Source organism: Rattus norvegicus, chromosome 19 (assembly GCF_021556685.1).
Source record: "Rattus norvegicus strain SHRSP/BbbUtx chromosome 19, alternate assembly SHRSP_T2T, whole genome shotgun sequence".
Lineage (NCBI taxonomy): Eukaryota > Metazoa > Chordata > Mammalia > Rodentia > Muridae > Rattus > Rattus norvegicus.
In genome coordinates, this window is record NC_141552.1 from 54,432,439 (window position 1) to 54,459,065 (window position 26,627).

General features: G+C 48.0%; 1 protein-coding gene across 1 annotated transcript in view; it reads right to left on the reverse strand.

The window, feature by feature from the left end:
• The window catches only part of Fa2h (fatty acid 2-hydroxylase), a 51,307-nt gene that overhangs the window by 14,958 nt on the left and 9,722 nt on the right, over positions 1 to 26,627 (reverse strand). The window contains 1 exon segment of the mRNA NM_001135583.1: positions 6,093 to 6,185. Within this exon segment, the coding sequence (NP_001129055.1) occupies positions 6,093 to 6,185 (93 nt within the window).

Here is a 26,627-nt window from a genome sequence, read left to right on the forward strand (position 1 = left end):
AAGAGCCAAGCCCTTCGCCTGGTGCTAGCCCCTCCCTTCACCCAGTGCTAGGCCCTGGTTTAGCTGCTACATGCATTCTGTCTTTTTCCCCCCACCTTTCTTCCAGTCCTTGTTACTGAAGGACAGGTTCTCACTTGCTGGCAGAAAGCTGATTTTGGGTAATGCTGGCCGACTGCCTAGGTAGAATCTAATGAGGGAGAAAGGAGCTAATTCCTTCTTTACCAGGTGCACACTTCCTTGGCCCTCTGCCCTCCCATGCAAGTGGCTTTCTCCACGGAGCTGGCCCCTTGGGCTAGTTCTCCAACTCCATGTTGTCTAAGGCTTGGGGCACAGACGGAAGACACTGTAGAGGTCTAGGGCCACAGTAGGAGGTTGGTGGGGGAAAGGAGAGAAAAATAGGACACAGGTCATGCCTCCGGCTCCCAGGCATCTGGAGACTTCCATGGCTCCCCTCACTTTGAGCCCGTGGGACCTGATATGCATAACAGGCGAGTCTAGTGCTCAGTGCAGGGCTGTGTGGATGGAAATGAGGGTAAGCTCAGAGACTCTGCTTGCCGGGCTTGGGGGTCTTCCTCAGTGGCCCACAGATCTGGGCCTGGGATGCAGATGCAAGTCTGTGAGTGTTTAGGCCCAGCATCTTGTGTACCCGTGCCCTTCCCCCAACACAGCTCTGCCCCTGCCCCGCCAGAAAGGGGGAGGTTGCTCCTGGCTATGCCAGGAATGCAGCTGGCAGCAGCGTGCAGCGGAAAGAAAGGGCAGCCTGCTACCCAGAGAGTGGGCAGAGGGCCTGCTGCCAGGGTGAGGAGGGGCTGCCCCTGCTTTCCTTCTCATTCCCTAGATTCCCTTTCTCCTGGGCAGCAAAGGACACTCCTGTGGGGCTGCCTCAATCTACCAGCAAGTGCTTAGGGGCTGCTTCTCCCCAGGGGAGCAAGAGCAAGAGGTGCCAGCTGCCTGGTGCCAGTAGATCCTCCCACTGCCATGAGCTCAAGCAATTGTTTAAGGGGAAGTCAAGTGAAGCCCAGAGCATCCACTCTAGGGCAGCATTCTGAGCCAAGGAGGCAGAGGAAGCCATGGGCCAGTGGGGAGAGACCTGAAGGGACAGAAAGCTCCCTAGGAGTTCCTGGCTGCCTTTTCTACATCCCAGTGATGAGCAACCCTGGGGCCTCCCTGCATATTCATTATCTGCCCTAAGCCTTAATCTACAGATGGTTGGGGACTGTGATAACCTCCCATTACAGGTGATAACAGTGAAGGGTGACTGCTCAGCGCTGATGCTACCATTGGACCCGACTCTGAGCACGGAGCTCAGAGCCTGAGTTCTTAGCACCTGGAGACCCAGACCGCCAATCAGTGAAGTCAGGGGCTCTCAGCTGTGAGTCCCCCAGCGCAGAGCTGTGAGGATTCTGGAGCAGTGCCTCCTGTTAGCTGGAGCATAAGGCTGGTTGGCTGTGGTCCTGTCAGGATTGGTGCAGACCTCTCCAGAGCAGAAGAGGAGGGACAAACTCAAGACCCCTGGGGTAGCTCTGGATCACCTGACTTCTCCTCTGGTACTCAGTGTCTCTCTACTCAGGATATATGGAGTCTGGGGAGTTGGTGGAATAACCAGATGTGAGCCAAGCTAGAGCTCACAGTCCGGAGTTGTATCGTTTCATGGGTGTGGGTTTGACATGGTACCCTTGTTCTGACCCAAGTTCTTGTTGACTTACGTTAGAACCTGCAAAGAATAGAGCCCATCTGGACAACATCAGCACATTGGCAGCTCTGTAGGCCCTAGGAACTCCTGATGTTAAAGGTCATGCATATGGTATCGGGGTCAGGGGAGGGACTTGGAGGCACTGACCACTACACTGTCTAGGTAGTGTGAAGATAGATGTTCATGTGTGCTTGTATGTGTCTGTGCGTGAACATGTGTATGAGTACCAATGCGCCTATGTGCATGCATGTGTGGAAGCCAGAGGTAGACCTTAGGCATCTTCATGTTATTAATTCATTCATTTATTTACTTGTCTGTTTTGAGACAGTCTCTCACTGAACTTGGAGTCTACTGATTGGCTAGACTGGCTGGCTCACAAGGATTGGCTGTCTACCTCTCTCAAGCACTGAGATTACAGATGCATATATGTAGATGCTGGCACTTGAACTCAGTTCTTCATGCTTTGGACGAGCTAGCTCCCCAGCTGCCTGGATGCATTTTGATTGGCGATACGTCTGGCTGGATGCTTTTCTACCTGTCTCTTGAGGGGGGAGGGTAGCCTATGTCTACTGAGAGTCTTGCCACAGTGAGGAAGCTGATGATGCTGGAATTTGGCTTAACTTGAGGCAGGATAAGGAAGAATAGGTAGCCACTTTGTAGATGCCTCCAAATGCTGTTTGCTTTTGTCCTTCCTTTCTGTAATTCCCCTCTCCCAGTTATAGGGCTCAGGGAGACTCACTGTGGGCCAGAGTAGAGGTGAAAGGATTTCAAGATATACGCAAGGCCGTACAGAGAAAGGGGCTCACCTGTGGCTAGCCTGCTGTCTGGGTTGCTTATCTGTGGCTCATCTGCGGTTAACATGTCAGTAAGTGTGCTTAGCTGCTGGCCAAGTAACACTGGCAGGAGACTTTGGCTCCACTTCATAAATTACATGCTTTGGCTCCTGGCATTTTATTTGTTTGTTTGTTATTTGGTTAGCTGGTTTCCTTTGTGGCAGGGTATCTCTGTGTAATCTTGGCTCTTTTGGAATTCAATTGTTAGGCTAGGCTGGTCTTGAACTCAGAGATCTAACTCCTTCTGCCTCCCAAGACACACATGCCACCACTCCTGGCTAGCCCCTGACATTGTTAACAGGAGCAAGTTAAATTACAAATGATTCATGAAAAATGCTTGGCTCAAGTACAAACTCAACAGCAAAATTGTTATTCAGTCAGGCACAATGGTGTACACCTTTAATCCAAGCACTCAGGGAGGTGGAAGCAGCAGCAGGTGGATCTATATGAGTTCAAGGTTAGCCTGGGCTACTTAGCTCTGGGCCAGCTAAGGCTACATAGAGAGAGTATGTCTCAAAAAGAAAAACCACCTGAAGCTATGCTAGTTGGATGCTCATCTGTTGTCTAGAGGTTCCCAGGGCAGATGCTTCAGCAGACCCTTTAAATCCCATCTGTTCTACCTGCTTCCTGGGAGGGAGGCTGGCACTCTCCTGCCTTCCAAAATGCAATGGGTACAGAAGGCCAACCAGGGAGGTCTCTGAAAAGAACACAGTAGGGAGTCTAAATCGAGGCAGGCTGAAGGGAGGTGTGTCCAGGAGTCAAGAGTGAAGGGGACTATGGTACCAGGTCAGCTGGGGTCTTGAAGACATTTGGGCGTGGGAAGATCTGGGTGTGGGAAGAAGTTGCAGCCTTGTTTTTCCGCCTCCTAAGGAAGCCTGTGTCCTACTCAACTGAGAGATTTAAGAGGTAATCTAGATCATTCTGGTAAAATTCCACACGGAGCCTGAACGTCTGGTGGACCTTGCCTCCTACAGTGTGGCACCAGCGTCTCTTGCTCCTCTCTGCAGCCTTTTCAGATTCTTCCACCCCTAACCCAGCAGTCAGTCCAGCTTCTCTTCACTCCTTCCAGCCTGACCCACTTGGCTCCCCCACTTTTAGGGCCAGAGAAGCTAGACCCTAGCAGCTCATGGCTCTCTTCCTAGGCAGCATGCAGAGGGTTCCCCTTGAATATGCAGCAGACTCACCCCTAGCCTGCAGACCCTCTGTGGGGGAGACAAAGCCACTGCCTTGTTGGTGTCTTTCCACAGCTGCTTAACTCTGACCCACCCTGACCAGGTCAGAAACAAACGAGCTGATAGCTCGTAGTCTCTTTCTTCCCAAAGAGCTGGGGAGGGCTGGGGTGGTGAGACAGCAGGGGGGTGGGGACTCAGTGGTGGGACAGCAGGGGGACTCTTTTGAGAGGGGAAAAAATAAACAAAAACAAAAAAAAAATGGAGAGGGAGGGCAGAAAAGGAGGAGAGGGGAGGAGAGAACACTCTTTACTCCACTAGGAAGCTGGCACTCTGATGGCTTTGCTCAGGTGCATGGGCTGGGGTGGGGACAGCACTAGGGGACTCAGGTGGAAGGTGTTCCTTCCAGAGTAGTATGGACCCCTTCTTATTCCTTTCTCTCAGTCCAGGATCACAGGAAGGAGGAGAGAGAGAGAGAGAGAGGGAGAGAGAGAGAGAGAGAGAGAGAGAGAGAGAGAGAGAGAGAGAGAGAGAGAGGGAGAGGGAGGGAGAGAGGGAGGGAGAGAGAGAGAGAGAACACACAATGTGAAAGAGGTGGGGAAATTGATTTCCAATTTGCCAGGAGCTAGGCTGGGAGTGAGCTAAGGGATGGCACCCTCTTCTGCTCTGTATAGTGTTCCTGTTTCCCCTTTGTAGAGTTCTCCTTCTCCCTCATTTTGCTAGTAATGGTGGAATAAAGCCCTGGTGAACTAGATCTTCTTCTTGCCTCACATAATGTTGACTGAAGGTCAGCCTTGAACCAGAGTTCAGAAAAACCATGGTAGGCAGAGGGACCTCTCCAGAGCAGGGGGTGAAGAGTGTGTGTGTGTGTGTGTGTGTGTGTGTGTGTGTGTGTGTCCTGTCCCCAACTTGTAAACCACAGCAACTTGTTAGTGAAATATTGCATAGGCTGCCACACTGTCCCAGTGAGCTCTCTTACAGTTTGTTCTTCCCAAGAGTCAAGCCCTTAGTTAATCTCACTGGTGCTGGCTAAGAGGATTTGTGCCTATAGTACCTTCCACTGGCTAGTCACAGCCCTGAATGAGGACACACTGGCTTGTCCCAAACCCTTGTCCACATTAAAGCCCCTTCTGTTCCAGGGCAAAGTCCCATTTCTAGTTGCCGGTGTCCTTGGCTCCTCATATGTTCCAGCCATATGCAGAGCAATCCTAAAGCCCCCACATTACTAGAGAAGCCCCCGTGTACTAAGCACCCATCTCCTCTAGTCTCCAGTGAGGAGAGTAATTACAGCCCCTCCAGGAATGGGAGCAGAAGTGGGTTCTTTTTGGAAACACAAAAGGCTCTCCATGTGATGTGAGCAAGCCTTTCCTTCCTCTTGGTGGCCCATTCTCTTCTTGGTTCCATGGTTCTCTGGAGGCGATAGAGGCATGGAATAATCTCCCAGCGTCTCAAGCTGGAATCGCCATCTTTTTATCATGGGAGCTCTCCAGGGGTGGTCCTTACAGACAGGGGATCTCTAAGTCCTGGAGCCACAGACTGGAGACTTCTAGTCAAAGGGGCCCGGCTGTCAGAAGCTCCTTTGAGATCCACATCCCTTCTCTGATCGCCTGTGTAACCTGGAATGCTTCCGGCACCTCCTCATGCTGTCATGACTGGGTTGAGGAGAGAGGGGTGGCTGTTCCGTGTGCTTCTGTGCCTTGATGCCCACTGCAGGCAGAGAGCACACAGGCCAGGCCCTTGGAGACAGGCACACTCATGTCTATTCCAAGAGATAACAACTGGGGGCAGTGCCGTGATCCCAGATGGAGGGACGTTATTTCTAACATCCCAGCTTGATCCTCATCCAAGACCCTCTGGGCGATGCTGCTTTTCTCTATAGGGAGCCTCTGCTCATGCTTCCAGAGCTCGCCTCACAGCAGCTAGCATCCGTGTGGTCTCTACTCTAAACGAAGTGTAAGACTCTGTATATGCCTTCAGCTTTCCTTGGCCCTTTCTGCCACATAATATTTGCAGATACCGGGACTTTTTACCCACAAGGGACTCTCCTGAGTGAGCATAGGTGCCAGGAGCAGATTTGCCATGTACACTGGCCAGGGTGGGCATATCAACCCTGTTATTGCCCCCTTTCTAGCTTCAGGCCTCCTGTCAGGAGACCTGTCTTAGTCCAGGTTACTTAGGGGGAGTTTCTTGCCATCTCATAGTGTTTCCCCCAGCTTCCCACCAGCAACCCCTCTCCCCGGCCCCAGCCCCAACAGAGGCAGCTAGGTTTGTCACCCCAGGTCACACCTGGGCATTGTGAGCACCAGCGTCTCTTCTCCATCTTCCCTGGGCACACATCGTGGCTTCCATCCCCATCCCCTGTAACCCCAGTCATCCCCAATGCCCTGTGCCAGCTACCTTGTCCCAGTCTACCACTTTGAACTGTGGCTCAATAGCAGCATCTGTCTTCTGAGTCTCTGCAGGGGCTCCAGCACCGTTCTCTGTGGGATCCTGGAAAGAGAAGACACAGAATCACTCACAGGATGAAGGGAGAGAATGGAGTCCCCAGGTGCCTCAGGCGAAGGAGCAGGGAACGGGAAAAAAAAACCCCACGGGTGGGACTGGGGTGGGTGGAAATCAAGGACATCAAGTGCTTTTGCAATCAGAGACACTGGTGTGGGTGTCATTATTCTTTGTGTTTCTCCCTTACAAAACAAAAATGAAAGATGCAGAAAGATCCGGGAGAGCCAGCAAGCTACAAGGACGTGAGGGAGGCGAGGGGTCGCTGGCAGGCCTGGCAGGTGTTAGGCAAACCAAGCTGCAGAGAGGCTCCGAGGGCACCCTCCTTCCCTTCCTTCCTGCTTGGTTACTCAGTAGATCGTGTGGGTCACGGGCTGGTCCCTGTGAGCTCAGGAAAGTAAGGCAGCTGGGAGCCAGGTCCTCCAGCAATCCCAGTTAGTCAGGGGTCACATGTGGGACAGAACTAGCTGAGGTGTGCCCAACTGGGCTCAAGGTTAAGTTAAACTAGCAAAGTGGTAAAGCCAGAACGAAATGGAATGTGCTGGGAAAATCGCACGGCTTCAGCTAGCTTCGACATCACGTGGGGTGGAGCCGGGGAAAGCAGACTTGTACCAGAAGTAAAACTCAGGCATCCCTGTAGGAAGGGCAGGGACGGACCTTGCCAGGAGGACTTCCATGAGCCCCTGTGCCCCCAAACAACCACAAGCCTAGCGGCCCTGGGAAGCCAGATATTAGCAAGAGGCATAGGAGCTCCAAGCAGGCAGCAGGGGTGTCTCTTTACTGTCCCTGAGGCAGAGTATGTAGCCCAGATGGCCCTTAAACTCTCTATGCGGCCCAGACTGACCTCAGACTCATCCTCTGTGTCAGCCTCCCCAGAACTGGGGTCACGGTTGTGCACCAACCAGGCCCAGTAGCATTGGGACTTGCTACTACCCTTACAATTTTCATCAAGCCTAAGGGAGCTTGATGGTGATGATGATGATCGTGTTAGCATTTTCTAGGGGAAAACCCAGATACAACACGACGTTTCTGCAGTTTCACATCTTTGGGTTCTCAGCCAGGCTGGTCTCAAAACTACCATCTTCCTATCTCAGCCTCACCTGTGCTGGGATTATAGATATGTACCACTACACACAGCCTCCAGTCCTGCATTTAAAAGGTATGGTCATCATCATTGTCATTGTCATCGTCATCATCATCACCACCACCACCACCATCACCATTATCATCATCATTATTTGGGGAGTGTTTTCTTTTTTGAGATAAGGTTTCTCTATGTAGCCCTGGCTGTTCTGGAACTCACTATGTAGACTAGGTAGGTAGGCCCGGAACTCCCAGATCTACCTGTCACTGCCTCCCAAGTGCTAGGATTAAAGGCATGCTCCACCACCACCTCAGTAAGGCTGTCTTATTTTTAACTATGTGTGTGTGTGTGTGTGTGTGTGTGTGTGTGTGTGTGTGTGTGTGCGTGCGTGTGCGTGCGTGTGCCCAGGGCCGGAAGAGGGCCTCAGATTCTCTGGAGCTGGAGTCACAGGCAGTTGTGAGCTGTCAGATGTCAGTTCTGGGAACCAAACCCCTGGCCTCTTCGAGAGTTGTTTACACTCTTAACCATTGAGCCACCTCTCCAGTCCTTTGTGTTTGTTTGTTTGTTTGTTTTTTTAAACAAAGCATCTTACACTCTCTTGAGGACCAGGAAGGGAGATTTTACAGCACACTATACATGGACACTCCCTAAGGATTCCTGGTAAGCTTCTTTCTTCTGCTGTGTCAGCAATTCATGGATCTTTCTTGTTCCTTTCAGGTTGGTTGGTTGGTTTGCTGTTTCTTTCCCTTCGGGGTCTCATTGTAGCCCAGGCTTGCCTGGAACTTACTTGGTAGCCCAGGCTATCCTAAAACTATTGGTGCTCCTCCTATATTACCACTGGGATTGCAGGTGTGAGCCCCTGCACATGGCCTTACAGTTCTGTTTTAGTCTCCTACATATTCCTGAGGGCTTTAGCCACTGTACTATCAGCCCCCTCTTTCCTAGATGGCTATTTTCTTCTGCCTTCTCCTGTGATGGCTGTTCTCGGTTGTCAACTAGACTACATCTAGAATTAACCCAAATGAACAGGCACGACTGTGAGGGATTTTTTTTTTTTCTTAAGTAAATCATTTGAGATCCAGTTCTCCCACCGCTCCCTTGGCAGGTCACAGCAGTTTGTGCGGTGGTGGCAGCTGTGTGACAGGTTTGTGATGGCACTTGGCACCGCCTTGGTGCCCAAGAGGAAAGTTAGCAGGGATGGAGCGGCGAAGGTGGAGCCCAAGCGCCACTCCCCGATGCTGCTGGTGATGGCAGGAAACAATAAATCACCAGACAAAAAGTGTAAACACAAGGGAAGAGGGGAGAGCGGAAAACTCATCTCAAAGAGGAAACCCCACTTCTAGTCAGAACTCTGTAGGGATACCCCATGATCCAGATCTTTTGATGCGGGAAGATATACCTTTATAATCTGGGCCACAGCTTCTGATGGACGCCTATATTAAGGTCATGGGAGTAGGAAGCTCTCCGTCTGTCTGTCTGTCTGTCTGTGTCTCTCTGTCTCTCTGTCTGTATCTCTGTCTCTGTCTCTGTCTCTCTCTCTCTCTCTCTGCCTTTTTGCTCTCTCTCTTGCTAGCAAGTCTTCACTGACATTAGAGCCTACTTCTTTGGGATTCTCACATGTATTGAAGACCAGCATTTTTTTCCCCACACACATAAAAGTATACCAACTATTTAGGAAATACAGGTTTACAGCACAAAAGGCCTCCTCTAGAGAAGGGCAGTTGGCCACTTTATATTTACAGTGGAAACAAAATATTTTTAAAATATTTATCAATGAAGGAAGATTACAAAGTTATTGATGTGGGACTCTAGATAGAAGCTACAAGAGGAAATAGACCAATTATTCACTTCTGACCAATTCTCTACTTGAGAAGTTATTGAAAGTTCAGTTTTACAGAGGTGACGGCTACAAATGGGAACAAAACTTTCCATTCAGTCCAGAAAGTACTCTCTTTTAATTGAGAGAAGTTGAGGGACAACTCCTAAGAACCAGGAGGCAAGTGTGACTCAGCCCCTCACAGGCAAGTATGGAGTGGCCAGTGGTTCTTTCCAGAGAGTTCTTTTGAGTCATGGACCAACCCAGAGTGAGAGCTGACATCCATGAAGGATGAGGAGAAGAGGGATGCAGGGAAGGTGTAGGCCCAATCTCTTCCTGTCTTTTTTTTTTTTCTCTTCTGCTGCCCCAGCCTAATCAGACCTCGAGGCCTGAACGCTATCAGGCAGAAAGTGTCATGAGTGGTATGCTTTCAATAATTTCTGGAGTGACCACATGAACAAAGTACTCCCTGGGTGGCTGTGTGGGACAGCACCCTTCTTTCAGAGGCCTGAGGTAGTGTCACAAGACTTAATAGGCATCCGACATGGGAAGAGACTCCAAGGAGAGCTAGAGCCAGCCCCACACTCACATCACCTCTAGCAGGAATATTCTGGATTGGGCATGTTCACCCCACATGTATTTTATCACTAATTTCCTCAAGATTCTTCTGTGAGATCCCAGAGGGTCTAGAAAGCCTTCTCTGCAGGGGGATAGAAGACCCTCTGAGTGAGGGTGTCCTGGTCCCATTCCTGAGGGGTTCTGGGGACTGAGACCTGCCAGCAGCGGCTGTCACACACACCACACACATAGGTCTGGACATTGTTTTCCAGGCTGGTGTTTATTTTGTATTCAGGTTGGGCTCAGCTCTGCATTCCACAGGCAAACACCATCCATGAATCAGAAGTGTGCAAAGGTCACCCTAGGGAAATAGGGTACAGCCCTAACTTTAAAAAAATTTTTTTTTTTTTGGAAACTTCCACAAGGCATTTAAAAGACTGTCTTGATCCTGGAAGGAAGCCAAAGGGAGCTTTATAAACCAACAAAGAATCCCAAAGCTAAGAAAACTGCTGTGGTTGCTGCCTTTAGAGCGGCCAGCTTCAGTATTGGGGAGGAAGATGAGTAAGTCTGTAATCACACTTGTATTGGCTTTCACAAGACTGATTACCACAAGAGCTAACCAGTGTGACTGGACTGTAGGCACCCTTTCTACCTATGCCTAGTGACAGCTTTGTTCTTTAGGGGAAAGGTGACTGAGACAGGGTCTTGCTATGAAGTCCAGGTGGACTTGAATTCACCATCTTTCTGCCTTGGCCTACTGGTTGCTGAAATCGCAAACTTTACTACAATGCCTCCTGACAAGCAACCATGTTCTCATAGGATCCACCTGAGGGAGACCAGACAGTCCTGTGTGTCTGGGTTCCTTCCAGATTCTTTACTGTGGGAAGACACACAGGTCTTGCTCAGGGCAAGCTGGCTGGCGCTCTCTCTCTCTCTCTCTCTCTCTCTCTCTCTCTCTCTCTCTCTCTCTTTCTCTCTCTCTCCTTCCTTCCTTCCTTCCTTCTTTTTCTTTCTTCCTCCTTTCTTTTTCTTCATTCCTTCTTTCTTTTTCTCCCTTCCTCCATTCTTTTTCTTCTCTTCCTTTTCTTTTCTTTTCCTTTCTTTGCCTGTCAATTGCCTCTCCAGCAAGATCATGAACTCCTTGAGGTAGAGTCCTGCTGGCCTTGCCTATTCTGAGGCATGGGCCCTTGGATGGCACTCAGATACTTATTGAATGAGAGGGTTCAGTCATGTATCAGCAGATGAATGGCCAGTTTAGGTTTAAAGATACGAGGAGGGTTTATATGTGGGCAGGGTGGCAGGAGAAGACTGCTCCAGTGCCTTCCATGGGCTGCTTTTCTTCAGAAAGAGAATCAATACAAGGAATCATCAATGCAATTTACCAAGGAGGTGACATAGGCTGGCACTGTACTTTCCCAGCTAAGAGGACCTGCTGGGCAGTACCCTGTGGAGAGTGAGGTGGGCATTCTGACCTCCTTAAATCCTTCCAGCCACAGTCTGCGGCCATGTTGGAGAGAAGCATACAGACAGCAGCACCTGCCCCAGCTTCTCCAGACTCAATGCCAGTCACTGGCTGGTCACAAGGTGTCACGTTCTCTTGTCTTGCGGCAACAGTCCTGCTTACATCTCTTGGCCTTCCTTCTCAGCCAGCTCTCCCACATCAAGCTCACCCCCATTAGCCCCAAATACACAGAGTACTTGCCGGGCCTTCACTGGCAGCCCCTGGGGTTTCCAATAGCTCCATCAATACATTTATTTCTGGGGACCGCCCATGGCAGGAGAAGAATTCAAGGCAGCCTTTACTTCGCTCTACCCAGTCAGTTCTAGAAGGAGGGGTCTAGTTTAGTTTAAGTACCACCACCCTGCTCATCTTCCTCGTGGAGCAGGATGTCAGTTCTCTCTGGTAAGGACACCCCAACTCCTTGCTTCTATCTTCAGAAGCTGAACAGGTGACAGTGTCAAGTAGAGTAGCCACAGTGTGGCTCATGGCTCACACTCCTTTTGGTCATAGACAATGTCCAAGCAGGAGGAGTCTTTGCTTCAATAAACTGAGAAATGCTTGCATGGATTTTCCCTCAAACTAGAGCCACCAAGAACGACTCAGTGCACAAGTTACTTTTCTCATTGCTTTCCAAGATACCAGACACAAATCCAGGTTTACTTTGACCCTTGGCTTGAGGATACAGTATTTCATGGTAAGGAGGCCATGATGGCAGAGGTGTGAGGTAGCTGGTTACCCAGGATACATAGTCAGGGAGCAGAAAGAGATGGATGCTACTCTTCAGCCTTCTCCTTTGTATTCAGTGACACCAACATTCAGGGTAGGTCTTCTCTGATTAGTTAAACCTTTCTGGGGATATCTCCCCCAGAGGTGTGTTTCCATGGTGACTTGAAATCCCATCAAGTTGATAAAGAAGATTAAGCATCACTTTCAGATAAAAGCATGAGAAACCTTTTGCTACAAGCATTGGCACAGAAGGAGGGCGGGCAGGCAGTAAGGGAATACTAATCAAGGCTCGATGCAAAGCAATAAGGAGATACTAATCAACACCCCATGTGAGGCAGTAAGGAGATACTAGTCGATGCTCGATGTCACATGATCTTGGGCTCTGGGAGAATGACAGGAATGGGTAGACTCTAGAGAATGTCCTGTGATGAAGGGGCAGCTCTGACATAGGTTCAGACCATGGGAGATGGGGGCCTATTTCATCAAACTTAATGCTTTCTAAAAAGATCCAGAAAACTAGGGGCTGGGGATTTAGCTCAGTGGTAGAGCGCTTACCTAGGAAGCGCAAGGCCCTGGGTTCGGTCCCCAGCTCTGAAAAAAAGAACCAAAAAAAAAAAAAAATCCAGAAAACTAAATTTTTATATGAAATTTCTAGAATTTTTTCTCTCTTTCCCCCCACTTCTTGTAGATGCTTAGAAAATGCTCTACTGAATTCCAGCCCCAGCCCAGGGACTTGAATTTTAAACAAGTTCTGCAGTCCAAACTGACACACATGAATATAAATAGTCTTCAGTGTGACTGTTAGAAAACTCCTGGTGAGCTGCTAAGTGTGGGTGCCCCACTCGCTGAGAAGGAGGGGCAGGAATAGCCATGAACGGGGATTTTGTTCTTCCCCGGATTCCCAGAACAAGGAATCTAGATGGGGAGGCTGGGTGGCACCTACAGGGAATAGGTATTCAGGGAACCCTGTACCAAGCAAGGCCCTGAGTGAGTTGGGTAATACACTGGCATCTGAGGAACCAGGGTTTTAAGATACATGAAGGGAGACCCCCAGCCTCCTCCTCCCTCCAATACAAGATAATGAGGGTCAGCTTCAAAAGTAAGCGGAAGGTAGGGGCTTGGCATGTTGGTAGGTGTTCATTTATACTTGTGCTCCTTCCTTCCCTTGTCTCTGGCAAGGAGCCACAGGCCACACACCAAGAATGTCACCTTCAGAGTGTCACTTCACAGGAGAGCACACCCTTCCACACTCATGATCCTTCTAACCCCCCAGCACTTCAGAATCGGACCTTATTTGGAAATATAGAAGAGGGGATTAGTATATGTTCTGACGTAACGTGTTCTTATATAACAGGGAAACATCAGTGTAGGTTGGGTACTGTGAAGATGAAGGAACAGACAAGGAAGATGCATCAAGAAGCCAGGGGAAATCATTCTGATAGAGATCTACCAGAAGCTGGGGTGCTGCCTGAGGGCTTCTTACAGCCCTCAGAAGGAACCTCAGAAGGAGTTGTGGATACCTTTAATTGTTAACTCACTATAGTCTACAGTCATCTGAGAGGAAAGCCTGGATTGAGGAATTGCCTAAATCACAATGGCCTGTGAGCATGTCTATGTGGGACTGTCTTAATTGTTAATTAGTATAGGAGGACCCAGCCACAGTGGGCGGTATCATTCCCTAGGTAAGTAATAGGCCCGTATTTTTAAAAAAGCTAACTAAACATAGGCAAGCAAACCAGCAAGCAGCATTTTTTCATGGATTCTGCTTCATGGTCCTATTTGAGTTCTCACTCTGATTTCCCTCGATAGCAGACTGTAATCTGTAAGATGAAATTAACCCTTTCCTCCCCTAAGTTGCTTTTGGCCAGAGTGTTTTATCACAGCAGCAGGGATGAAACTAGAACCTTATGCCACCTTGGCCTCCGTCTTCTGGCCTCCAGAACTCTGAGGTTATATGTTCCTGTTGTCTAATACACCTAGTCTATAATAATTTGTCATGGAAGCTAGTGGGACGTCATTAAAGTCTTAATCGGTGTCTCCTGGGATCCACACCAGGCCTTGGGGGAAGAGGGACTCAATGGAGATAGAAACATACAATGTTGATATGGAGCCAGGGTCTTCATCTCAACCTATGCCAAGATGTCAGAAAGCTGAGTGTCCTGGTCAACACAGCCCTCCTTCCTGGCCCTCGGTGGTAACCCATGTATACCTCTTAGAAGGGATGTTCAATTGTTTCCCTTTCTGGCTCAGAAGAGGCCTGACCCCCTTCTTTAAGGCACAAGAGGTCACTCCCCAGTTTTCTCCACTTAGAAGGATTGTGCATCAGAGGCAGGCTATGCTTGGGTGTGTGTGTGGGGGGGGTGATAATTAGCTGGTGGTTTCTTTAACCTGAACCTTGTCCTTTGTACCTCCCATTTCCTCCCCTAATGCATAGCTCCAGGGACAGCAATGACATCTTCATGGAGAGCTAGCATATCAGTAGTATCAACATATGTCTCCCTGAGGTACTGGCAGGATAGTCGGAGGAAGCTGAGGACCAGGAGGACCAGGTAACCCATACAACCATGAGACCTCTCAGATGAGTAGTCTCTGGGAAGGCTAGAGAGATGCCCTCTTCCAGAGCTTCTCGGACAAGATTCTGCTCTGGGAGGGGCTCACTGGGATATCTCCAAACCCCCAGCCAGGGTCCCTGTCTCCTCCCCCAAGCACTCTTTCAGTCCCCGGGCCCTGTCTTCCCCAGAGAGGGTGTACTCGGAGGGTTCATGGGGAGAGAACAGCGAAGAACAACAGAAAGCCTGCGTGGTGCAGCACAAACAAACAAGTCCAGCATACAGGCCATCTGAAAGGAGGCAGTGTATGGCGGGCGGGGGCTGCAGAGGGAGGGGGAACCGCATAAAGGAATGTTGTTCGAGAAAGCCGGGGCTGGGCACCAAGGGATGGACAGATGTCCTTTTATCCCTCGGCCTGGGTTCTGCTTGAAAACCCTTTCTGTGAAATGAAACTGGTGCCCCTGGCCCTGTGTCCAGCTGCCCCCACCCGCTGGAGGCACTGAGGAGGTGGTGGTTCCACACACCTGGTAGCGCACTCTCCAGGGAGAGGTGCAAGAGGCAGGGCCTCAAGAGGAAGATGATGGTGACAGGTCCATCTGGAGCGATAGAAAAAGCATTCTTTGCTAGGAGGGCTCTGTGGGTTGACAAGTGCACCCTCAGGGGCCCCCAGGAGCAGCCTCCTGGGAGTTGGCTGTTTAGAGGGCTGGGAACTTTAGCTGCAAAGAAGGCAGCAAAGCCTGGTAGTTTCCACTTCTAAAAATCTGCTTCTGTCTCCCTAGGTCTAAATCAGAAGCCAGGGCTTGCTGGGCTCAGCTCTGGCTCATGTTGTGTGGACCTTAAGGGCTACATCTGACTACCAACAAGCCACGAATCCCCAAAGTGGGGCCATAATGACCATCTGTATAGTCATGGCAGTGTAAGTTCCAGGACACTACCCCAGTGTCCATGTAAAGAAGAAAAACAGAGTAGGCTGGAGAGATGGCTCAGCAGTTAAGGGCACTGGCTGCTCTCCAGAGGTCCTGAGTTCAATTCCCAGCAAATACATGGCAACTCACAACTGTCTGTAACCCCAATTCCAGAGGATCTGACACTCTCACACTGACATAGGTGTAGACAAAACACCAATCGGTGCTCTGAAAACAAATAAATTATTTAGAAAAGAAGGAAAGCAGGAAGAAATTGACAGGAAGCTTGTGTCGTGGTCTGACCACCAGCTACTGCTCAAGACTCGTGGAAAGGACAGAGTGATGGCTGGGCACCTAGGCTCTTGATGTCAGTTTACCATGAGTGTGGCATTTCTTCTGGCCACAAAATGGGGTCCTTTTGATGCCAGTACCTGCAACCTTATTCCTGGAAGCAGACGCTTCCAGGACATCAGAAAGGGGACCGGTGGCTTGATAATATTAAATCACCATTTAAAACTCGCCAAGTGAGTGTGGCCACTGATAGGTTGCCAGTGGATGTCTCCCCACCCCCACATGTGCACATAGACAACACAGGTTGGACTCAACGCCTTATTGGGGAAGACAAAGGACAATAGGACTTTATGGATTGGGAGGGGGATGTGTTAGGGGAAGTCTGGAGGGGTGTTGGAGCAAGACGTTGGAGGTAGATATGATAAAAACACACTATATACATGTATGAAATTCTCAAAAGATAAATAAAAAACATTATGTATGAAAAGCATTGCCAGAACACCCCTATTAGACCTTGTCAGCTCCTGTTTTGGGGACAGGGGTTCTGATTTAGGGCTAACTTTGTAGCTTGGGCTAGCCTTGAACTCATAGCCATCACCCTCCTTCAGCCTAAGTGCTCAGGTTACAGGATGTACCACTATGCTGAATCATGTTATTCATTTGATTCTCTACCAAGTCTGGCCATGGACTGTTCGAACCTGCACGGGTCCTCTCTGACCTCTGACTTCCATTAGGGAATCACTTCCAACGAAGTAGTCAAGCAGACAGCTGCATTTGCCCAAGGGATGTCTTATTTAGGGACTCAGAGGGATCTGTGCATGTGATTCTCCTCCTGGAGGTATGGCCTGGGCTTAGGGAGAGTGAACAAGTGGCACTCTCTGAGGCTTCTGGATCTTTCTGAACAAGATCCATCCTCTGTTGCAGGAGTGGGGTACAAAGGAACAGAGCTTGGGTTCACACGAGAGCATCGGCAGCTTCGGGGGTATCAATGCTTTGAAACATTCCTTCACAAAACAGATACAGTGTCGCAAAGTACAGCCTCTCAGCCTTTCTCTCCTGGCTTCTCAGGCATCTCTGTAGGATGTGTTACCACAAGGAAAACACCAGGAAGCCATCTAAAATCTATGTCGCCTCCCTCATTGACCCAACACACATACAAAACAAACTTCGGATTCCTTATGTGATGCCCTGAGCCGCAGGGATTGTCCTCTCCGAACTGGATACTGCATCTGATTATTTTTAACTTATTGATACCTTTTAATTACTGTGGGTGCCCACACACACATGTGCAGGTATGCACGCTGTGGCACATGTGTGGAGGACAGAGGAAAACTCCTCAGAGTTGGTTCTCTCCTTCCCCAATCTGGGTCCCAGGGATTAAACTCAGGTGTTAGGCTTGGTGGTGACTGCCTTTGCCTGTTGAGCCACCTCACCAGCCATTTTATTTTATTTAGTTAATTTTATTTCATTTTTGAGACAGAGAAGGGCTCATGTAGCATAACCTAGCCAGGAACTTGGTCCATAGCACAGGATGGTCTTGAACTCCTGATTGTCTTGCCTCTACCTCCCTGGTACTGGAATATAGAAATACACCACCATGACCAGTTTGTGCATCTATGCAATTCGAGGGATCAAACCCAGGGTGTGTGGTAAGCAAGTCCTCCAGCAACTGGGCTACATAGGGAGATCTTGGCTAATTTATAAAAGAGATTTATAAATAACCTCATTTATGATCACCCCAGAAGCAATATCCCTTCATTTCTCTTTCAGTCTATTTAAGAAAATATTTGTCCTGTCATTATTTACGCCTATGCAAAACCACATTGTAAGAACAAAAAATAGTCTCTGAACTGTTTTTTTTTAAAACAACAACAATAAAAAAAAAAAAACCACAGCCAACAACAATGGCTTGCCTTAAACCTAAACACTTTGCCTGAATGATTCAGACAACTCCCTGATCTTGACTCTGTAGCCTTTTTTTAAATTATTTTTTTTTTATTTTATTATGGTGGAGGATGATTTTGCTTACAGAGTTTGGCGTCCCTGCCTTTGGTGCCATGGTTGGTTCTGAAACACAGACTGTCCTGTGTCCTCCTATAAGCCTGTGTCTCTTTCCCTCACATTTAACCCGATAGCTTCTGGACTGCTATCCTCTACACTGCTGAAGTTTGGCTGCATAGGGAGGGGACCCTCTAACTGGCGATGGGAGGTGGTTCCTGGGGAGCTTGTACTCAGAACTTTATATGGCTACATGCCCCATTTTATACTTGGTGGCCACCCAGTGGTTTTTTTTTTTTTTTTTTTTTTTTTTTTGTTCTTTTTTTTCGGAGCTGGGGACCGAACCCAGGGCCTTGCGCTTCCTAGGTAAGCGCTCTACCACTGAGCTAAATCCCCAGCCCCGCCACCCAGTGTTTTAACCCGAGGGGATGGATTCCTTGAACAACCCTGGGAGAAGGCTGTCCTGCTGGATAGTCTGTCTGACAGGGCCAGGGTGAGCACATGCTGCAGCATGTCAGGCAGAAGGGACGAGGAGCAGCTATTTGTGTTCACAGGGCACCCAAGGACACAATCTCCCCTGATTTGGGAACTGTCATCCCAGAGAGGCTACAGCTCTAGACCAGTACTGTCCAACAGAACCGTCTGTACTGGTGAAAATGCGTCTGAGCTATCTTATGTATTATAGTAAGCCATGTGTGCTGGTGCAGGCTGGTAATCCCAGCACTTGGGAGGCAGAGGCTAGTGGACCTCTGTGAGTAAGAGGTCAGCCTGGTCTACGTAATGAGACCCTCCCTGTCTGAAGACTTAAAAAAAACAAACGAAACCAGACATCTGTCAAAACAGATACTGAGAGGAATTACCGTCTTACATTTTATTTTAAACAGAGTCTTAAGACTTTTATTGCTGTGACAAAACACCATGGCCAGAAACAACTTGAGGAGAAAAGGGTTTATCTGAGCCTACAGTTCCACATCACAGTCCTCCACTGGGGAAGTCAGGGCAGGGTCTGAATGAGAGGCCATGGAGGGGTGCTGTTCACTGGCTTGCTCCTCATGGCTTGCTCAGCCTGCTTTCCTATACGCCCCCGGCCCATCTGTCCAGGGGTAGCACTTCCCACAGTGAGTCGGGCCCTCTCACATCAACCACACGTTAAGAAAATGCACTGCAGGTAAATTGTATGGAGGCATTTTCTCAGTTGGCATACCCTTGGCCCAAATGAGTCACACTTGTGTCAAGCTGACATAAACTAGCCAGACCTAATAGCTGTGTAAGATTACTGGCTACCATGCTGACAGCAAGCTGAGTCTCATGTGTGCAATTACTGTTTGAAAAGTTTCCGTGATCACTTCTCACTTCCTCTCCCTCCTTGTCCTCATTCATAAAATTCCTTCCTTCCCTTCATACCCCAGGACCTTTGCCCTGGCTCTTCGTCCCTGGAGCACACATCTTAAGGGTGTAAGCAATGCTGTAATCAAGATATAGACTGTTTCCTTTACACCAGGAGGCCATTCTTTTTAAGATTTATTTTTATCGTGTGTGTGTGTGTGTGTGTGTGTGTGTGTGTGTGTGTGTGTGTGTGTGTACATGAGTACAGGTGCTCATAGAGGCCAGAGATGTCAGATCCCCCAATAGCTAGAGTTACAGGCAATTGTGAGATAAGCAGGTGTGTGTGTGTGTGTGTATATGGGACTCAACTCTTAACACCGAGCTGCCTCTCCTGCCCCTCAGAGAGCATAAGTAAGCTCCTCATGGGACAAAAACAACAGGTCAAGGAGAGAGAATGAGTGTCCCTTGACCAGAGGGATAAGAAGTCTGAGTTACACAGTGCTTTGCAGGAAAGACACAAGGCATACTACTAGTAAATACGACAGCCTCTTGGCTCTCTCCGCTCCTGGGCACCCACATGTACCCCCTGACCTGTAGGCAGTGCCTCCAGCCCCAGGCTGCCAGCACAGAGCCAAGCAGTGTGTGGGACCTGCTCCGGGGCTGAATTCAAGGGCAAAGTTGCTTTGCATTTTCCCTCTCTAACTCTCCCCTTTCCTGCATTCTCCAGAATTTCACAGCCATTCATCCCACAAAGACTTAGCCAGCCCTCACTTTTGACCTCTCCAACCTCCACCCTGGACCCTCCAACCCGCAGCATGAACTTGAAGACTAGGTAGGGTCTGCAACCTGCATAGGTTCATATGAGCTGACTTCCGCCTCGGTTCTGACCACAGGGCTGAGTTGCCCCATCTCTGAAAGTTAGATTCAACTGTTATGTCCTCCAGGCTAGCAGGACCCTCAGCTCCTGCCCTGCCCTTGGCTCTGTAGAGTGGAGCAGCCTCTTGTTTGGAATGGAAAGAAAGATACATTTTTGTTTTTTTTTTTTTAAAGATGTGGTCTTACTATTTAGCCTAGGCTAGTACTGAGAGCAGATCTCCTGCCTTAGCCTTCCCAACACTAGGATTATGGGCATATGTGAGCATACACTGATATTAATGTGTTTTGTTGGTGGTGGTTTTTCTTTGGAGTGAGGAGGATTGAACCCAAGGCAATGCACGTGCTTGGCAAGTAGTCTACCATTGCCGTATACTTCCAGCCCTTTCATTTCCTTAGTACAAAATTGAGCTCCCAAGTAGTATTAAATGTATATGTAACATATTTATATATTTTATCTAAATATATGTTAATATATAAATATACATGTAATATATTTATGTTTATCACACATACATGTGATAAATGTGAGTTTTAAAAGATCAATTAAAAAACATTAAAACATAAGTGTATTGCAATGATCAATTAAAAAGCATAATTTTTATACCAGCAAATTACATGTAGGGCAGTAAAATACCTAAGAAATAAAAAACCACTGAGCATAGCTTATTCATAGGATGCTGCTCTTAAACAATTGAATAAAATCTTAAAGGAAGAATCCTTTCTAAGTTCGACCAAATTGATAACTTTTTGGTATGAGCCTAGCCTTTTTTGGGCTGAGCCATCTCTCTAGCCCCTGATAACTTTCATTCATTCAAGAACATTTCAAAACTTCTTATAGAAAAGGAGACCCACTAAATTAACAGAACACAAATGAAAAGCAGAATGTGAACTGTAGCAGAGATGGCTGGAACTGCACTGACATCTTTTGTTTCTAAGGAGTGCTAATCGATCTAAGAAGAACAGATCAACAGGGAGATGTGTCAGTGAGCGAAGCACTTGCTACCAAACCTGACCATCTGAGTTTGATTCCTGGGGCTCACATGGAAGGAGAGAACTAAGTCCCAGGAGTTGTTCTCTGACCGACACACACTCACACACTGAAGAAACGAGTGGGATTTTTAAAAGAAAAAGAGCAACTATTTAATAAAAGATAGGGAAAGGTTATAAAAGGCATTTTTTCCTGAGTATTATAAACAGGTGCATAACATGAAAATATTTTGAACTCCTCATATTTTCTATAATCCAAAAAATAAGCAATGCTTTTCTTTAGCTATTAGTTCAGAATTAAAAAAAAAATTGGCAGGAACATGAGGAAACTGGCATTCCTGCAGATTTTTGGACAGCAGTTTCATTGACGTAAAGTTTGGGGATGCAGCACAGAGATAGAATGTCTGTTTAGTGTGCACACAAGGCCATTTATTTGAACACACACATACCCATGCATGTATGTATACACACACACACACACACACACACACACACACACACTTTTGTAACTGGTGGCCTGGGTCTGCAATTCCAGCACTGAGGCAGAAATCACCACGGTTTTGATGCCAGCCTGGGCTACACAGTAAGAAACTGTCTCAAAAAGGAAACAATAAGCTAGTTCCAGAAAAATTTTTAAAGAAAAGAAAAAAATGATATAATCATTTTAGATGGGAATTTGGCAATATCTATTCAAATACAGAATGCACATTATTGCATTGATGTTACAAACTTACTTACATGTGTTTGAGAACTACCGTGCAGGCATGCATGTTTTAGAGTGGAATGTTAAGAGGAACAGCTATGGGAGATGAAGAAAGATAAATGTTCCTATGCTACTATGTGGGAAGAGGTACAAAATGTATCCGAGGTAAAGAACGCAGCAGGCATCTTGGCAATGTGCCCTGCATGAATTCTCCCTGTGGGAAACAGAGAAGATCACACAGGGGTTCATGTGTAAAGGGTTTCCGTAGGGCCACATAAGAGGCCTGAGGGTAAAAGGGACATTCATCTTTCTGAATATTCCTTTCAATTATTTAAGGGTTGAAAGTATATTAATATGTAATTATGGTGACATAAAAAGTAGGTTTGAGGAGATGATGTAGAGAGATTGTGTCAAAAGGAAAACCACATGAAATAATAATAATAATAATGATAATAATAATAATAATAATAATAAATGTAACAGCAACAATAGTGTGGGGGTTGGTGAGATGACATGGCGGGCAGCCATACTTGCCATCAAGTCTGAAAACTTGAGTTTAATTCTCAGGATCCTCACAGTGGAAGGAGGGAACTGACTCTCACAAGTTACTCATCATAAGTATGATGGTATACACACACACACACACACACACACACACACACACACACACACACACACACACTCACATAAATGTAGGAGCTGTAGGGATTGTTCAGTAGTTGAGAACACTGGTTGCTCTTCCAGAGGACTCAGGTTCGATTCCCAGCAACCACACGGAGGCTCATAGCTGTCTGAAACTCCAGTCTCAGGGGAACTGATGCCCTCTTCTGGTCTTCATTGGTTTCAGGCACACACATGGTGCCCAAACACACATAAACAAAACACTCATACACATAAAATAGAAAATGAATTAAGAGATTAAAAATAAAGTATAATTTTAATTTTTAAAAGGTACTATGTCACCTTTGAGCAAACCGAACGTTTCCAAACATGATAAACCTTCGAGAACTGTTTCTCTAATAAAATGCATTTAGTGAGCTTTGATTACTATCTGTTGAAACGTGAAATCAGAGTGTCTGGAATATGGTGGACTTGGTGCATCCAGGGACCAAGGTCCTTCACTGTCATTTTAACAGGTCCAATGTCCTGCACCTAGAACATTCCATGGGAGCCTTCTTGAAGTCCACAAATGTTGGCTACATGTAAGGCTCAAAGTGAGGTGGCAAATGCTGCAGTTACTAAGGCTGCCTGCCTCTGTTCATGTCTGTCTCTGTTTTTTTTTTTTTAACCCATCAAACTATGTTCCTCTTCCCTGCACCCTGCACCCTGCACCCTGCACCTGGAAGGTTCTCTCTTGATCCATCTCCAGGCCCTAGGCATCTACTATACCCATATTTTGGCATAAAAAGTCACTCAGAAAAAGTGGGATCAGAACTTTCTTCTCCCTCTCCCCCTCCCCCTCCTCCTTCCCCTCTGTCTCCCTCTTTCTGTTCCCCTCCCTCCCTCTCTCCCTCCTCACTTCCTTCTTTCTTCCCCCTCTTTCTCCCTCTTCCTTTTGCTTTGAGCTGAGGATAACCTTGAACTTCTTCCAACTCTCCTGCTTCTATACTTTGAGGAGCCTCCTAATTCATTCAGTACTGGGGATAAAATCCAGCGCCTTGTGCGTGCTCGGCAAGCACTGTAACAGCTGAGCCATATCCCCAGACCTCATTAGTTTCCACCAGTCTTTTCTCTCTAAGGGCACACACATCTACTCCATGTGCTACATGCATGACACATGTCTCTTGCCCTCTCCCCAGGTCAAATCCTGACAGATTGAGTCTGACTGCTGAGATGTACTTCCAGGTCGGCTAACTGGGATCAGCTCCAATCCATGTTACTGAACTTCTCACGAGGCTGAGTTCAGGCATGGTGGAAGAAGGCCCTTCCTGCTAATGGCTTTGCTCTTAAGCCTGCTTGAACTCCAGTGTCTCATCAATAGAGACTTCGGCAATGTTCCTAGAGCATACGGCAGACAAGGAAAACTCTGAAGAGACTCATAGGATTCCTTGTGACACCTTGGCATTCCAGAGATAACCCCAGGGTAGGCTAGCACTCGCTGAGACACTCCACACTGACCTTACATGATCAAAGGGCACAGCCCAAAGCCAAGGTTTACCCCATGGTTCTCAGGTCTAAGTAGCACTCTCCCCAGGGCAGGTGAGAACACAATGTGTTTGGACCTTGTGGTAAACCTCTGGGAAGGAGACAAGGCCCTGGAAAGTCATCTGACCCTGTATGGTCCTCCGGAGACGTACGTGACAAAGCAGCTGTAACTTATCAGCTACCTCCGCAGCCTAGCAGCCTCCTTTCCACACTCAACAGAGGTGAGAACTGTCCAATCCTCTGGGTGCCTCTCCTCTTTCGCAGCTTAGGCCACACCCTAGGGACCTTCAAGAGCATTGAATGGGCTGTCAGACATCAGGCCCCTAGACCAGCGGTTCTCAACCTTCCTAATGTTGAAACCCTTTAGTACAGTTCCTCATGTTCCAGTGACCCCCAGCCATAAAACTGTTCTCATTGCTACTTTATAGCTGTAATTTTGCCACTGTCATGACTCATGAATCATATGCAGGATATCTGATATGCGCCTCCCAAAGGGGTTACCGTCCACAGGTTGAGCATGCTGCCTTAGACAGCATTCTGGGGGGCCATAAATCACCACTATTTCATGCCCCCCACAGTCTGGGGATGTTTCACAGCCTATTATGTCCACAAAGCGAGTTCTACCATCAGGAGTTGGTCATAGGTGCCTACAGTCCTAGCACCTGGTAGATGGAGGCTGGGGGATCAGGACTAGAGCCTTGGCTATGTAAGAGAATTTGAGGGTATCCTGGGCTACATGTAATTCCTCAGAAAGAAGAGAATAAAGGAACCTTGCCAGCCTAGTGATCTAAATCACAGAATTCAGGCTACGACTGAAACAAAAGAGGGTCCTCCAGTCCCTGTGACTCCAGATGCACCTTTTGATCCAACACATCTCCCCACACTGCATTTGACCTCCAAGCCCCCATTCTATAGAGGCACAGCTGTCAGGGGACTGGAGTGTCCAACCTGCTGATTAATCAGTAACCGAACATACAGAGAGTAGGGCATATGTCAGGGGAAGGAGTACCTGCTCTGGACTAGAGATCTCCCTCACACAGGGCACGTCCCAGAGGCAGAGGCTGTTTATGAGGTCCAGAAAGTAAACAGAATCAATCTAAGAGCCCTCTTCCTGTCTCCAGAAGACTGAGAAGCCCAGGCAGAAGGACAAGAGTGACCCTAAACCATCCCATTTTACTCCAAAAGAAATGGAGTGTTACCCATTGGCTCCCCATTGCACGGACCTTCGACTTTGGATCTCTCTGAGTCTATCTATCTACTTTAAGGGTTCAAATAGAAATTAGAGCCAGGTGTGGTGTCACACCTCCTTAATCCCAACACTCAGGAGACAGGTAGGTGGACCTCTGTCAGCCTTCTCGAAAGAATGAGTTCCAGGACAGCCAGGGATACACAGAGAAACCCTGTCTCAAAGAAAAGGAAAAAAGGAAAAAAGGAAGGAAGGAAAGAAGGAAGGAAGAAAGGAAGGAAGGAAGGAAGGAAGGAGGGAGGGAAGGAAGAGACTGATTAGACTGGGGAGATGATCCAGTGGGAAGAGTACTGGCTGCTCTTGCAGATGACCAGGATTCAGTTCCCAGAACCCACAGTGTGGCAATCATCAGTAAGTCCAGTTCCAGGCCATCTGATGCCCTCCTCTGGCCTCTGAGGGCTCCTGCATGCATGTGGTACATATTACCTCATTCTCATTCTCTCTCTCTCTCCTCTCTCTCCTCTCTCTCCTCTCTCCTCTCTCTCCTCTCTCTCCTCTCTCTCCTCTCTCCTCTCTCCCTCTCTCTCTCTCTCTTCTCTCTCTCTCTCTCTCCTCTCTCTCTCCTCTCTCCCCTCTCCCCTCTCTCTCTTTCTCTCTCTCTCTCTCTCTCTCTCCTCTCTCCCCTCTCCCCCCCTCTCTCCTCTCTCCTCTCTCCTCTCTCCCTCCAAAAAAAATTAAAATGAAAATCTACGATAAATATTTTTAAGGTGCATATTGCCAAACAAATTTAAGCCACCTTACTGTTAGTTCTATAAGGTTTAGCGACATCCAGGTATTCTAAGTCCGACAGACTCCAGTCACAAAGTGAAGCAAAACCATCTCAGGATGCAAACACCCGCTAGCTGAGGACAGAGATTTAGCCTCTGTGCTACTTACTGCTCTGTCGCTGTGGTAAAATACTCAGATGAACACAGGGGATGGAGGAGGCTTTATTCTGGCTTGGTTTGAGGGTACAGTCCATCATGGCCGGGAAATCAAGGAGTTGAAATAACCGGTGAAACTGCCTCCACGGGCAGGATTAGAGACTGATCAGATCCCACTGTCAGCCAGCTTCCTCTTTCTGTGCAGCCTTGGATCCAAGCCCAGAGAACAGCACGTCTCCCTTTCAGGGTGGAGTGTCTCTGTCAGTCTAATCAAGATAATCCATTTCAGTTATGTCCAGAAGCTAACCTAATCTAAACAATCCCGCACATGCGTTCTTGGAGGCTTATCTCCTCGCTCAGTTCAGATCTCATCAAGCTGTGATCAACACTAACTCAGGTTCTGCTCGATCACTGACCAATTTCCTTCTCTAGCTTTTCCCAGGCCCTGGGCAAAGTGTCCCATCTCTAAAGGTTGGAGATTGCTATTATCTGACTATAGGTGATGTAAGACAATGCAAAGTGAGGTTGAAAAAAAAATCAGTGTCAAAATAGAGAACGCTTCACTATGTCTGTGAGGGTAAGAGAACTCCCAAGTCCATACCCAGCCTTATTAATAGTGAGAGCTAATTGGAAGCTGAGACCTCTGAAACACCCTAACCTGTTCATCAGAAGACCAGGAGAGGCCCTTGGTGCTCAGACGTACTTGAGAGCTAGCCCTGCTGGGAAGTGCTCAGAACAGAGTTCGAGACGGACTATGACCCATTGCTTGCTACTGCGTTCCTGAGAAATTACCTATGTTGATTCTGGTGTCATTTCCCTGTTTTAAAGGAAAGCTGGTTCGGATCCCTCACTCTACTGT